We start from the raw sequence: 14,737 nt of genomic DNA on the forward strand, positions 1-14,737 counted from the left end.
GGCCCCTCGGTGTGAGGTTTGAGAGCTTGCTGCGTGGTACCTGGGGTGGGAGGAGCTGCCCGACGGCGTCTCAGGCCACGTCTCTGTGCCCTCCTGCAGCCTGAGCGTGGGGGGATGCGTGAGGGTGACGCGTGACCCAGCCTCCATGGGCGGGGGCTGCGGGCCTCCGGCAGAGCCGTGTCCCCAGCTTGCGGGGCCGTCTCTGGGCACTGAGACAGAGGAGGGAAGACAGGCTCCTTGTCACAGCTCATGTGGGAGAGAATAGAGCAGTTTGGGGACAGGGAGAAGGCGCATGCACGGCGCGGGGCACGTTCTCAGGGGAGCGCACCCTCTCTCTCCCTTCCCGTAGGGCAGCGGAGAAGCAGGCTGTGGCCAGCCACAGAAAAGCTTTCTTTCCAGAGCGCCCCGTGGCACCGGAACTACTCAGGAACGGCTGGCAAATTCCAAAGGACAGAAAGCAGGTACCGAGCGAAGTCAGTGAGCGGCGAGCACCGGACGCCCTGGCGGCCTGTGTGTCTGCGGAGGACGCCCCGCGGCAGGCCAGGGGGCGCCCAGCACGAGGCCCGACCTGTGCCCGTGGCGTCTGTGCCGGGACGCAGGGAGTGCGGCCCCCACCACCCCTGCCCCTTCTGTCCACGAGCTGGAGGGACGGCAGCGTCCCGTGTGCACAGGCGAGGAGAGGCAGGGTGGCAGGTGCCAGGTTCTCTGGAAAAGTGCTTCACAGCTGTCACCTGCCTGTGCCCTCTGACTGACCCTCACGGGGGGCCAGAGAGGATGACACTGGCCCGGGTGACCCGGTGACAGGCCCACATGCCCCCACGCGTGCAGAGGGCCCCAGATGAGCACTCTCCTGGGTACAGATGTTTGCTTTAGGAACAGCAGCTTCCTTTTGGAGTGTTGTCATCCTTTGGCGCCCCAAGTGGTCCCCGCTGCTCAGCCCCCCGGTCCACATTCTGGGCTGGCACCGCACTGTGTGATGACCGTGCCCTTCCGTCACTCAGCCCAGTGTCTCCCGAGTGTCAGTTCGTGCTAGGAGCTGAGGTCACGGCTGTATGTGCAGCCAGCCTGCTTTCTGGAACTGCGGTCTGCTGTGTTTAGCGCCCGCCTGAGGTTCCACTTGGCTGTCTAACAGGCTGGATTTTTCAGACCCAATCTCCCGGTCTTTCCCCCCAAACGTGCTTTTCTCCCTGCACCTTCCCTTTAAGGGTGGAAGCAGCTCCCTTTCAGCTGCTCAGGCCCCAAACAGTGCAACAGCACCCCCCACCTGAGCCTCCCTCATTCTGCTTCCTCACTGCTGTCCCTGCTCGGCCCTTCCCTCCTGGTGAGACGGGGCTGACCCCGTCACCCTTGCCGGCACCCAGCACAGTCCCCACACGTCTGTAGGGCACAAGCCACACAGGAAGCCTTTCCAGCTTTGTGGACCACAGTCCCGTCAGAGCTGCCCTCTTCGGTGCCGCGGAGGATACGTAAATGAACAGTGGGGCTCTGCCTCGGGAAAACGGAACGCCGCGACTTGAACTTCACGTAATTGTTAACATGCCAGGAAATTGTTTTTAGCTCTTAAAAAATGCAGGAGTGCCTGGGTGGCTCAGTGGGTTGAGTGTCCAACTCTTGGTTTCAGCTCAGGTTGTCGTCTCGGGTTCGTGGGATCGAGCCCTGTAACAGGCGCTCCACTCAGCGGGGACAGAGTCTCTCCCTTCCCTTCTCCTAGATGGATAGACAGACAGACAGACAGACAGAATCTTCAAAAAAAAAAAAAATTCTTAGCTCAGCAGCCACACTAACGCAAGGCTGGTGTCCGGGGTTGGGAGAGGGGCACCAGGCAGCTGTGGCCCGTGGCGCGCTGCTGGGACGTCTCAGTGGCCTCTGTGGCATCGGGCCAGGTCACGGGCGCTGCCCTCGGGGCCGACTCCGCATGAGACTTGAGTGTGGAGGCTTTGCCTTCCGTAGGGGACTCTGAGCAGCCACGTCCCGGGGTGGCAGGGATACCATCTGGTCATCGTATGGTCACACCTCTTGGTCGGGTTACATTAGGTGAAAGTCGTGCAAAAGAGCCACTCTTGTTTTTCCTGAATTCCATAAAGGGGACACCGTTGTACATTCACCCGACCTGTGTTTTGTTCCAAGAAACAGCCCCTAAGGCCAGGAGAGGCCCATCCCAAGAGACCCGGACCGGCCTGCCCCACGGAGCTGCCCAGACTGACGCTGTCAGGAGTGACCAAGCTGTCCTCGTACTCCAGCCCCGCGCTGCCCTCCGCGTGGGGCCCCGGGGCCCACAGGAAAGCCCCGGTGCTGAGGCCCCTGAAGTGCGGCGGCGCCAACCAGAAGGTAGCCGTGCGCTGGCTCCCCGCTAGCTCCCCGCGGCTCCCGCCTCGCGCCCGCCCCGCTGAGCGTCTGCTGTTTCCTTTGACAGACAGACGCCCAGAAGGACGTTAAGCCCAAACAGTACCACCTGCCCACGATAGAGAGGAAAGGCGGAGGCTACTGAGCAGCGCGGGCTCACCTGCGCGGAGCACGACCAGGTGCAGCTGGGCCGGGCCAGGCCGTGACGCCGCCCGCCTCGGACGCCTCGGACGGAGGGCTCCGGGGACAGGCCTGGCGCTGTCCCCCGAGGCCGCTGCCCCACAGGCCAGCCGGTACCCACTCAGCCCGGAGCCCCCAGCCTGTGGCTCTTTGCACCCCGAGGGCAGCTGCACTGTACGTTCCAGTCGAATACATTCGTAAAACCACCTCATTCTGGGGTTTTTGAATTTCACTTTTGTAACCTAAGATTTTGGGACAGAATATTTTGTAATTTTTTAATCCAAATCCAAACAGAAATCAGAGTTTACATGCTGTGTGATTCAGGCCTGGTTTCACCACGCGCTCTGCGTGTCGAGCCTTTAGTCCACCACGGCACGGTGGTGCCGCGGCACGTTACAGCTTACGGATCCCGCTCTTGGGAGTTTTATTAAAGAATAAGCTGTCGTTACAATAGCTTAATATTTTCTGAGTTAAACACGTGTCTTGACATCCATTTCTTTATTTTAGGTTGTGTGAGCATATTTGGGGAATTTATTTTGTTGGGAAGGCTTTGGTACAGCTTAATTTTGTGGCACATGGAAAGCCAGTAAGGACCCAGCACAGGCTCGGCCCGGGTGCCCCCGGGAGCTGCGGCCGGACGAGGCTGCCAAGCGCGAGGCGAGTCGGAGCGCCGGGCTTCCCCGAGGCCACGTCGCTTAGCTCTGGAGGCCCAGCCTTGCCTGTGAGTAGAGACGCTGCTTCCGATGGCGCTTTGCTTGGCTTCCGGGGTGCCGGCGGCAGGTTGGACACAGAAGGGAACCTGCTTCTCCATGGGGGTGGGGGGCGGGGCGCCGCAGAGGAGCAGTGGTGCTGGGCCGCCTGTGGGCGGGGGCATGACCCTCCTGAGCCCTTGTCTTGGGATGTAACATAATGACGCCTTCTTTTTCTCTTCTTCACAAACTTACAACGGTTAGAAAAAGGAAATTTCCCAGGTTAGTCTTTGGCGTCTTGTTCCCTCTTTTAAACAAATCTAGAACAGTCTTCCATATGCTCTCCGGTGGCCACGACCTCTGCACCCACCTGCCACCTGGGGGCAGATTCAAGACCAGACACCAGGCTATGGGGATGTTCAGAGCTGGGTGCACACATGTGGAAGGGATGGAAAGAGCTTCCTCTGAACCGGTTTAACACGCTGGCAGGTCCTTCAGGATGCCCGATGGGGAAGGGGCATGGGGGACAGGCAGGGTGCCATTCAGCCTCTGCAGGGGATCTGGGAGTTCCAGGTCCCATGGGAGGAGGCCAGAGCCAGGTGGGGCTGCAGCTCTGCAGCAGGAAGGCTGGGGAGACAGGAGCGGGTGCCTGGGATGGAGGGGAGCCCTGTACAGCCAGTGAGCCCCCACTCTGAGCCCAGGCAGGAGAGGCTGCTAGGGAGCCAGGCCTCTGAGCCGCAGCAGCTCGGGGGGAGCGAGCTCCTGTCCTCCAGGATTGGCTCTAAGGACCCATTTAAGGACTGACAAGAATTTGTGTATTTAGGAAAACTGTTCCCCCCTTCATATGTATAAAATTTGAGCAGAAAATCTTTTAAAGTTCTCCTGCATACCTCTGTGAGAAAGCGAACTTACCACTCCCCCACGGGGCCTCTCGGGGGCAGGCCAAGCCCTTTGGGGTGTGACCTGTGCAGCAAATGAAACTCTTTTGGCTTCCTGTTGGCCTCTGGGATCCAAGTGCTGTGACACAGCCAGCCCAGGGCCCAGCTACACGAGGTTCGGCTGCTCCAGCCCCGCGCACCGGTCTCCATGGAGCAGCAGGGTGATCCTCCGGCCATGCTCGCGCTTCCTGCACCCACCGACTCTCAGCATGGGAGCCAGTCCCGGGCAGCTGGAATGACTGGCTCGCTCTCTGCCTGGCGTCTAGGCCTGCGACGGGGATGGGAGGCTGCCTCAGCCTGCCGCCAGAGCCTGGGGGGAGTCTCTGCTCACTCCCGGCTGGAAGGGTGGTGAAGGGGACGTGAAGGGGACGTGAAGGGGACGTGAAGGCCAGCTGAGCCTTTGCAAGCAACGCTATTCCTGAGCACTTTTTGTTGCCAAAAAGCTCCAGAAGGGAAGCAGAGCTGAAGTCATGCTCCTCCATCCCCCTGTCAAGTTGGCTCATTGTACAGTGTTTCCCCAGCACCTGCCTGGTGCCCCAACCTCTGCTCTTCACCCACCAGGTCTTCTTGGTCTCAGCTTGAGAGGGCGCGAGGCAGGGAGGCACGAGCACACGCAGCCTGGCTGCCCCCAGCGTGGAGGTGTGGCCTGGTGCGCTGGTCCAAGGGTTCCAGGTCTGACAGCACCTTAGCACTGCAAAGTTGTGGGCGGAAAAAGCAGAGGCAACGCCACCCAAGAGACCTGGGCTCTGCTGCCCCCGCCCCTCCACTCCCCCCAGGTGCTGAGGATGCTCCTGGGCCTGCTGTTCCCTCTGGCCAGGCCACGCCGCCAGCCAGCAGCCTCGCTGACTCCACTCCCTGAAACATCTGTCTCCTCTTAGCTTCCATTAGACCCATCCCCACACGTGGAGCATGCATGCACCAGCTCCAAAGGTGTAAGAAAGCTCAGGGCAAGAATAAAAGGAAACACAAGTCATACCAGGTGAGCTGAGCCTACTTCCACCTCTTTCCCTGGCTCCCGAGGGTCGTGACCGGCCTTGAGGCTGGCCTGGGTGCCGTCTGCCCAGGGCGTGCTGAATGCTGCGTGTCTGTGGCGGCGGGGGTGGCGGCAGTTACACGGCACTCTGATTTTGGAAGCAGCTTGGACGACTTGGCCAGGAACCAGTCTTAGGTACAAGAGCCATGGACGTGTTCCTAGTACAGATGCATCTACAGCAAATCTACACCAAAATGTCTGGCAGCTTCAGCGGAGACGGTCAGCGACGGTCTGTGCTCCAGAGCCTGCGGGAGGGGACAAGCAGGGGACCGAGCCTGGATATGAATCTCAGGGCCAGTGGAAGCAGGGAGCACGGGCCAGGTCATCTGACCAAACCAAGGCTGAATTTGACACGTGACCGTTGCCCTCGTGCCGACCAGATTTCTACCTGTCACTTCACGGGAGACAGCACCACAGGATCACAAGATGAACTCTGGGCTTCATTTTCAAAGGCGGCCTCTGCTGGCCCGCAGCTGTACGTGGGCCTCCTTGCGTGTCCCTGGGCCTGCGTGGGTGGGGTCTTATGTGATTGCAGCACCCAGGAGCCAGCATTGGGACCAGGATGACATTTAGAATGTGCAGTTGAAGGTATATGATCTATCAGTTCTGACTCTTTCACTGAAACGACAGGGTGTCTTACTACTTCCTGGTGTCCCCGGGACCCAGAGGCTCTGCAGGCAGCGGGAGCTCCCAGTGGCTCGGCCCCGGCTGCACTGGCCTCTCTCTGAGCAGCGACCGCGACCTGGGCTAAGGTGGCCATCCCCGGCTGCACGCACGGAGACCACGAACACGGTGTAGTTCTTGGACAGCGTGCACTCCGTTTTCTATCTAAGTCGTGTGGACATGCCCCAGATTTTAGAGAAATGTCTTTCCAACACTTTGTGGTTTACGGTCACACCAAATAACGTCTTCAAAGGGCGCAGTTGTGTACCACTCTGTAAAGCTGAGAGCGTTCTGCTTGGAGCCATGCGGCATCAGGTTCCCGCCATCGTGGAGTCTGCGAGTGCGTGGCTGCGGGTGCGACCTCCGATCGGACTTGTCCCCGGGCTGGTCTCAAGCAAACACCAGTCCCAGAAGACACCGATCCCAGATGCTCCCATGGGCCGGGCAGTCCTGCAGCCAACACGGCATTCCATCCGCATCAGAGGCACGTGTGGTCACGGGCTCTCGGCGACAACGGACGCGTTCAGGGACTTAGAGCCGGAAGGAGAGAACGGTTCGCTGGCCTGTCCGCACAGGCGCAGCCGCCCACGGTGGCCACAGGCAGTGAAGCGGAAGGGACCAAAGAGCCACAGAACCCTCCAGAAGAGCCGCTCTCGAGCAGCCTGTCCCCAGGAAGAGGGTGGGAAAAAGGATGAATCATTTTATCCCAAACTTTAATTGAACAAAAAGTTATGTTAAAAATTGAGCCAACTTAATGGAAGATAAACAAATGGTATAATCAAGATAGTTTTAATATTAATATTCTTTCGTGAATTAGAAATATCACTCATAAATGATGGAAATTACTGGTGAAGTAACCACGTCTCCCAGTAGCAGAGTCACATCATTTATACATATAATACAGAGCTGACTGCATTGGAAACAATGGTATTAAAATAAATGTTAAGGTTAAAAAAGAACATCTTCACACCCCAGAGGGTCGCTAGTCCGTGAGACCCATACTTAAAGTAAGTCCCTAATAGCATGAAACTATTTTAAGTGCAAACAATTTGTAAAAATCTATGATTGCAGCATCCATCTTCTGGAATGACAGATTTAAGTCAGAAAGCCACAACTTCCTTCACAAGTGCATTCCAGATTTTCTCTGACCACCTACGTGTAAAAAACATCAGTGCAAAAACAGAGTGAAGTACTATTTATAACAGTTGAACTTAAAGGGGATTTCTTGTCCAGGAAATAATTTTACACTATGTATATATGTATATATTTTTTATATATATATATATATATATATAAAAGGTTTTAATTACACTGAACTTTTGAGTAAAAAGCAAGAAAATCGCATTTCTTATTTTTTACTGCAGCCCCAAAATAATGATTTAAAAATGGGAACAGCTTCTTTGGGTGAAAGGCGGAGGGCGCCCTTTCGAGCGGGCCCCACGGGGGGCCTCCCACGTGACTCCAGTGACCGCTGCCTCCACGAGTGTCCGCGCTCGGGGCTGAAGTGCAGCTCCCGGGTCCGTCCGCCGCTCCCGCAGGACCACGTCGGGCCGAGGGTTCTCGAGCAGTGGTGGGTCGCTATACTACAGTTCCACCTGGAGAGCTGGCCTGGTTTTGGGATGACAATAAACCCTGCAAACAAAGCAGTTTACATTAATCCAGCAAAACGGGGGGCAGCCAAGAAAGCCACACTCATCCTTTGCCAGCGGGTTCACATGAACAAAGTCATTTCTGTCCAACTGGTAGCCAGTGTTTGAACAAATCCTCCATTTTTCATCTACTTAATTCTTATCCACGTCATTGTGTCACCTGCCTCACTGCTCAGGATCCACTGGGCCTGGCCCCGCCTGGGGAGCAGCAGGCACCTCTCGGGCCTGGGCTCCTCGGGACACTGTGGGCCCAGAGGCGAGGGCAGCAAGCCGGTGGCCGTTCACCACCTTCCCCAGAGGCCCCGGCTCAGGACCCGGTGAGGCTCCCAGGAGAGGCTGTGGCCTGGAGCAGCTCACAGCGCTGACCCTGGGACCTCACGCCTCGCCCCACAGCTGGGCGGCCACACAGATGGGGCTTAGCACTGTCTAAAGGTGACTTCCTCCTGCTGGCGGGGGGGGGGGGTGTGTGTGTCTCACTTTCTCTGGCTGGGGTGTGACGTGGCGCCCCCCTGACCAGCGTCCAGGGCTCAGCAGGTAGATACGGAAGGATCTAGGCCCTGGGCTGTGTTCGATTTGGGGACAGGGTGCAGGAGGTGGCATGTGGGTCACCAGGGTGGCTTCCACGGAGAGGCGGGGCGCCTGGGGCAGTGCAGGCCCGAGCTGGGGCACCTGGCAGCCAGCCCCGCACACGGCAGTGTCTACACTTCTTCGCACTCACTGGGATGCACGCACGTAATTACATCACCATTTGGCGTTTATTAAGCATTTTAAGGTCACCGTGGAGTGACATTGAAGCCACAAGTTTTCAGTTCCGCGAACACAGACTTGAGCTGTCCTAAAACCTGCTTCAGCGGGTTAGGTTAGCTGGTGACACAGGACGAGGGGACCGTGGATGCACACGGAGGGGTGGCCTGTGACACCGGCCTTCAGCTCTGCCCACACCCGGGGGTGGGAAACTCCCTGTCCCGCCGCCACTCCACGCCACTCTACCCCGTTTCTACCCCTTCTTACAAGGCCGTGTGCTCAGCAGGACGCGATCGGGGGCCGGGAGCCCTGCCCTGGGACGCTGACTTTCCGGGGGGGCAGGGGGGGCACGGCCCGAGCCCCTTCCTGAGGATGCTCTGCCTCCCAGTCCCCAAGCTTCCAGGGGGTTCGGATCACAGGAGGCGGTTCCCCGGAGCCATGGGCTGTCGGGGACCGGGGCGGCGCCTACAGGATGAGGGGTCCCTTCCTCCCCGAGAGCGGGCCTGGGCCCCTAACGGGAGCGGTGGGCCAGCGGGGACCGGGCGCCCGCAGTTCTGTCACCCTTGCCCACGGGACAAGGCAGGCCTCACGTGACGTTTAAAATTCTAGTAGCACATGGAACACTGAAGAGAAATGAGATCCCAATATATCTAACCCCGTACATCCCATATTATCACCTCGACAGGTAAGGCCTCTCAGTGGCATGTGTTGTGTCCCCAGTTGGAACGCGGTGGCGCCCGCGGGCTTGCAGCGACCCCGCCCTGCGCCCTCCCCGCCTGGCTCTCCCCGGGGGACGCCCCGCAGTGCCGCGCAGCCTCGGCCACGGGAGCCTGCTCACCCCTACAAAGCTGCAGGCCCGAAGCCTCCACCCGTGAGAACCACCTCCCTGCTGTCGTCCTGTCCGCGTGATGCCCAGGGTCCCAAGGGATCGCCAGGGTCCCCAAGGCCAGCAACCGCCCCCACCCAGCCTGCCTAGGCGGCGCCGGGGGCCACAGGTGGGGCGGGACGCACCTGCTCGCTTCCCGACGGACAGCGGAGGCGTCGGGGGACACTGCCCTTCAGACAGAGACGTCCAGGTCCCCTGATTTCTACCAGCTACGCTTCGGTCTACAGGTTCCCTGGGGACAAAGGGAAAGATGGGCCACACACGGGCCCCATCACGCTCCCGCCAGGAAGCTGCGCGGTGGCCCCGTGGTCACTCCTGGGGGCGGGGGCTGAGCGAAGAGCCTGGCCGGCCCGGCCCGCGGACCCCCGCCGCCTCCCCGAGCGCAGCTGTCCTCGGAGCGGGGACCGGTCCTGAATCTACTACGGAGCGAGCCGCCTGCGCTCGCCGGACTTGCGTCCTATTCCTGCGGGGTTTCCTCTGAAAGCTACGTGAGGGGCTACTCCAGCTCTTAGTCCCGGAGGCCAAGCGGCAGGTATCTGTGAAGTGAGGTCCCTTCCGCGGTCCCGCCGGGGATGCCTTTCCCCAGGCCATCGGCCCAGGCGGCTGCCCCGCGTGGCAGGGACCCCAGGGCACGCGAGCCGGAGGGGAAGAAGGGGCCCGTGCCTGCCCCCCCCCCCCCCCGCCCCCAGCTGGGCGGCAGACCTGATGCCCCACGACGGGTCACACCGAAGGCGACACACTCCCCCAGAGAGGCCACTCAGCCTGGTCTCCAAAGAGAAGAGTCACCTGGGGAAGGCGATGCTCTTTGCAGACATCGGGGAGCGAGGCTTTCTCTGCACGAGAGAGACCGAGAGAGACCAAGGCGCTCGGGCTGGAGTCGCGTCCAGAGGGTCCCTCCCAGGCCGGCGCCCCCCGAAAGCGACAGGCTGGTTTGGAGGCCCCAACACTAGAGGAGGGGGCGGGGCCGAGCGCCCCGACAGGCTCTGTCCCTTGCAGGAGACTCACGGGTCCAGAATCGACGGTTTCCTTCAACAGGCAGCCCCCCACGGAAGGAGGGACCTAGAGCATTTTTTCAAGGCACAAACTATTTTTAAAAGATCAAAATGCCGCGTGAGTCCTTTTAAACCTGAAATCTCCATGCTGGGGAGAAACACGTCCTGCTCCCAGGTGGGAGGCGGCCGCCGTGAGGGCGCCCCCAGCGCCACGCTCCCTGCTCGGGGCAGCTCAGCGTCAGACGCCAAGTGCACCTGGCGGCCCTGGAGTCTGGGGGCTCAGTGAGGGGGTCAGCAGGGGGGTCAGCGGGGAGTCGGGGGTCAGCAGGGGCTCAGCAGGGGGTCAACAGGGGGCCAGCAGGGGTCAGCAGGGGTCAGCAGGGTCAGGGAGGCACGGGGTCCAGGCCCCGAGGGACCCTAGGCCCTGACCCGGGGCACAGTCCTACGTTCACCTCTCTCGGCCTCTCGGGAACTTGCAACATCTAGGCTGGGGTCCTGGCCTCGAGGTGTTTGGGGGCCAGGACATCCGGGTGCTGGACAAGACGTCTGGGCGCCTTCCCCACCGCCCCCTCCGCAGCGGGGCCTGAGGGCCTGGCGTCCTAGGCCGCCCGCCACGCCAGTACCTCCGACACGGCGAACATTTCCTTTAGTACATTTCTCCTTCTCCTTCGCTCCTGTTCGTTTCCTGTCCGCGAACACGGGGCTGCCCCCCCCCACGCTCCGCCCCCCGGCACCTGGGACCCGCGTGTGCGGGAGTCTGGAGCTGGGAGAGTGACGAGAGAGCAGCCAAAAACCAAGACAGTGAAACAGAAACGTGATTTTCTTAAAACGATAAATTAACAATACTGATACGAAAGCTTCACTAATTATTTTAACAGTTAAGAACTTAATCAACATTTCATGGTAGGAAGACTATCAAATTTATTCATCAAGAAATTAGATGAAAATGTAAAAAAAGGAAATGCGGATTTTACTTTTGGTTTTCATTAAAGATAAATAATCATACAATTTTATACAACGTCACCTAACATAGCAGACTTTAATAAACTTAGGTATACAGAAATTAAAAAATGCAGGAAATTCTTCCTTTTACACTTTGAGAGGCAGCAGTGTGAGCACAACACGAAGTTCATGTAACAGGTGCAGCAATGCATCGGTCAACACTGGGGGCGGGCATTTTCACGCGGCTTTGAACTTGGGCTCTGAACACAAATGCTTTTCAATGCGAGACACGCACTGTCCTGGCCTCCACTCTCCAGGCTGCCGTCTATGCTCACGGGCCATCCCTGGGGCCAATGATGACCCGGACAGATGAACGTCCCCAGCATGGCTGACACCGCCAGGTTAGGTGTCAGGCCCACAACACATGCACAGAGGCTCCCCGCTGCAGAAGGAAACTCCGACAGCGGACACACCAGTACAACAGGAAAGTCAGTCAGAGGCCACGGACTGGTTGGCCTCGGCCGAGCTGTGGGTGCAGAAGGGACGCCGAGCTCCGTGCAGCTCTCCCGGGAAAGCCATTTGGACTCTGCTTCTAAGTCTTCCTCGGACAGTCAGATACACAAACGCAGCATCTGGGTTTCCCAAAGGACTCCTTCTCCAGCCCTCCCTGTCCCTGTGGCTTTTCCCCTCACACTTTGAGCTTCCCCAACAAAAAACCCAAAAGCCTCCCTGCCAAGGCCGGAGGTGAACCCTGGACGCAGGTGAAGGCATCTGATAAAGCAGCTTCACCAATCTCTGCTCAAACTCAACACTTGACAATGTCTTAAGAATGCAAGCTGCACCACAGGACGTGGAAGGAGTGAGGGAACCTGCCAGCTAGGACTCGGGTGTTAAGCCCAACAGCGAAGCCTGAGTCCCCCTGGGACGCATGTGTATGCCCATAAAGGCAGGTCAGGTCACGTGGCGTTTTGTTCCTCGTGGCTTCCGAATGGCTGGGCAGTAATCATGGTGACCGCTTACGTGTTTCCCACTCCTGCCCTGTCCTATCCTAGGTGTTTGTCCTCAGTCCCAAGGCAATGGCTCACAGGACACTTCAAAAATGCTAGAAGGTTCGATTAGCACAAAAGACAAAATTAAGACTCTTTATCACTATTTAAGTGAATTTAGAACCCAGTTAAAGAATTGGCCTGCTCCCCCTTACACGTTTGCTTTTAAAAGGTGGCAGAGTTTTCCAAAGGCAAGGTTCCTTCTCTGCGATTTTAACCTCCTGCCCCCGAGGAAGAGGAGAATCTAAGACGAGGGCTGGAGTTGCCAGTGGGCTTAGAAGCCCGCCCCCCAAAGCCACAGCAGGGCAGGGCAGGGCAGGCGGGATGGACCCTCTGAGGGCTCCGGTCCCTGCACGCAGGCTGGGGCGAGCAGGCTTCGAGGGCCACTCTGCGCTCTTCTTCAGCGCCCAGCAGACAGGCTGTGCCCGCCAAGCGTGGTCCGCCTTTTGCCCATAGCGATTTCACTCCAGAGGTGAGGTCAGAAAAGATATTCTTGCTCCGGATAATGTTTAAGAGAGAACACTGAACAGTATCAAATGAGGAAGCTCAAAGCTTGGTGAGCAAACTGCAAAAGTGCTCCCCAGATGTGTCCTTGTGGCCCTGGGCCTTCGGCACCTGAGACCCGGTCCCCCGGGCGGCCCCCTCCCCGCATCCCAGGGCTGCAGGAGCCACTGACAGAAGCCAGGCCCGCCCCTCCAGCGCCCTCTTCTCAAGCTGCGGGCAGCTTTGGGCAGCTTTAGTCCTGGTCTCGGAGAACACCTCGCATTCTGTCCTCCTGACTGCAGGAAAAGTGCTCTGCTGGCTGTCGAAAAAAGGGGGTGGGTGTCAGAAGGGCCGGCCATGCAGCCCCTCCCCAGCACCTGACACCCAGCAATGGGGGCCCAGAGAGGGGATGGGGACAGACTTCAAGGATACACTCACCAGCAGAAACTGGAAGAACAAGATTGTGACCAAGCCCCAAATCCCAAACTGTGACGTGACCACAGTTTTTAAAACGGAGTGGAGGTGGGGGACAGGAGAGAGACACCCCGGGCTTCTGTTAGCACGTTTCAGGGCCTGATTTTACGGGAACAATCATCTCTTGCCTCTCCCACACCCAACCCCACCAACAGACTCCTCCTAGGTATACCAGTCACCCCCGGTGCCCCCGAGCCACCCGTCTCCTTCATCGCAGCCTGCGCAGCTGAGCGTGCCAAGGGGTGTGTGGGATCAGGAAGCGCCTGGTCCACAGAAAGCGCGCACATCACACATTCCTGCCGGCAGCGCAGGCAGCGGCAGCCAGTGAGCAAGGCACTCAGAACCGAAAGGTCACAATAAGCGTCCCCATAAAGGCTACTTACCTGGGATCAGCCATTCATTGCCTGGGCCAAATACAAAGTCCTGAATTTTGAAACTGCATACTCAATGCCTCAGAAGCATTTGAAATGAAATTTCTAGAACCATGTGGGTACATAAAATTGCACCTGGAGTGTTGGCTCCGATTGTCTCCGTCTGACATCCCAATTTAGCCTCCAATGTTGAAACAGTCCACAAGGACGCTGTCTTTGCCACTTTAGGTCACTTAACATTTAGGAACAAAGGACCGTATCTTAAGAGTAAACAGGACATTAACACATATACCTGTGGACATCATGCATAAACGGGGGACGGGGTGGGGGTGGGATGCACCGGGAAGGCCTCCTCACTTCTCCCGTGCTGGAACACTGCCATCCAACAGAAACCCCTCCCATTGCAGGAGCAGGATGGGCAGGGCGGACGGGTTGGGCGGGGGCTGGGTGGGGTGGAGGGGTGGCATGAGCAGGCCCAGGGAAGTGGGGGCTGGCCTTCCGGGAGGGCTGCATTAGAGCGCACAGAGCTACTGCTCCGTCACCACAGCTGAACACTGCAGAGAAGCGAATGTCTCCAGGAGCCCACTTGGCTGAATTGCATCCACTACTCAAACAAGTGTAAACAATCAGCATCTCTACGTTTAATTATAAAGGCGTGCAAAACAGTAAACAAACTGAGATGACCAAAATAAGTTAACAAGGTGACCATCATCTTGACAGGAAACACGTAGCTCAAAGAACCACCTCCCCCCCCCCTGCCCCCTGACGTGAAACTGGAATTTGAAATTCCTCACACAGCTGATAAGGACCACAGGCATCAGAACTGTGCAGGCCCCACGGCAGCAGCTCCCAGTTATGGGAGTTCACGCAGGCGGCCGAGAGGCCAGCAGTGAGACACGCCGGGTGGAAGCCACCAAGGACGGAGCCCGAGCGGGATCACGGCAGCCACCCCGGGATGAGAAGTCTGGGCAGGAAAACAAAACCCAAACCAGGGCAACCTCGGGAAGCATGTTGACCCTCGGGGAGCCTGTCAGTCTTTATAAAACAAGGCCTCTGTCCTGGGCCTTCCTGACCAAAAACAGCAACAACAACAGCAACAACAACAACAACAGCAACAACAAAAAACCCCACAGAAAACCACCAAGAAACCAAAACCTCCTTTCCCTTGCTGGAAAAAAAAAACATAAGCGAAGCGCATCCAACACAAAAGGTCTTGGCTTATGTGGCAAGAGGCACTTCTGACAAGCGCTGCTGGCGGTTCGGCCGCGGCTCCGGGAGCTGTCCAGGCTCCGAGGAATGTGGGT

At 58.3% G+C, this 14,737-nt stretch overlaps 2 protein-coding genes across 16 annotated transcripts in view; one reads left to right on the forward strand and one right to left on the reverse strand.

The window, feature by feature from the left end:
• MOK (MOK protein kinase) overlaps positions 1-2,994 on the forward strand; it is a 57,017-nt gene extending 54,023 nt beyond the window's left edge. For 3 of the 5 annotated variants that reach the window (XM_041758426.1, XM_041758427.1, XM_041758430.1), the window contains one exon: positions 350-2,266. In XM_041758426.1, coding sequence (XP_041614360.1) covers positions 350-752 — 403 coding nt within the window. In that variant the 3' untranslated portion in view covers positions 753-2,266. Of the gene's footprint in view, positions 1-349; positions 2,329-2,413 lie in introns of those variants that run through there. The other 2 variants (XM_041758428.1, XM_041758429.1) reach the window with 1 other exon arrangement.
• Positions 2,995-6,619: 3,625 nt separating this feature from the next.
• WDR20 (WD repeat domain 20) overlaps positions 6,620-14,737 on the reverse strand; it is a 62,669-nt gene continuing 54,551 nt past the window's right edge. For 5 of the 11 annotated variants that reach the window (XM_041758419.1, XM_041758414.1, XM_041758425.1 and 2 more), the window contains one exon: positions 6,620-7,478. In XM_041758419.1, the coding sequence (XP_041614353.1) occupies positions 7,425-7,478 (54 nt within the window). In that variant the 3' untranslated portion in view covers positions 6,620-7,424. Of the gene's footprint in view, positions 7,479-9,250; positions 9,358-9,409; positions 12,908-14,737 lie in introns of those variants that run through there. The other 6 variants (XM_041758415.1, XM_041758420.1, XM_041758421.1 and 3 more) reach the window with 4 other exon arrangements.

The sequence above is a fragment of the Vulpes lagopus genome, chromosome 6, assembly GCF_018345385.1.
Source record: "Vulpes lagopus strain Blue_001 chromosome 6, ASM1834538v1, whole genome shotgun sequence".
In the NCBI taxonomy this organism is placed as follows: Eukaryota; Metazoa; Chordata; class Mammalia; order Carnivora; family Canidae; genus Vulpes; species Vulpes lagopus.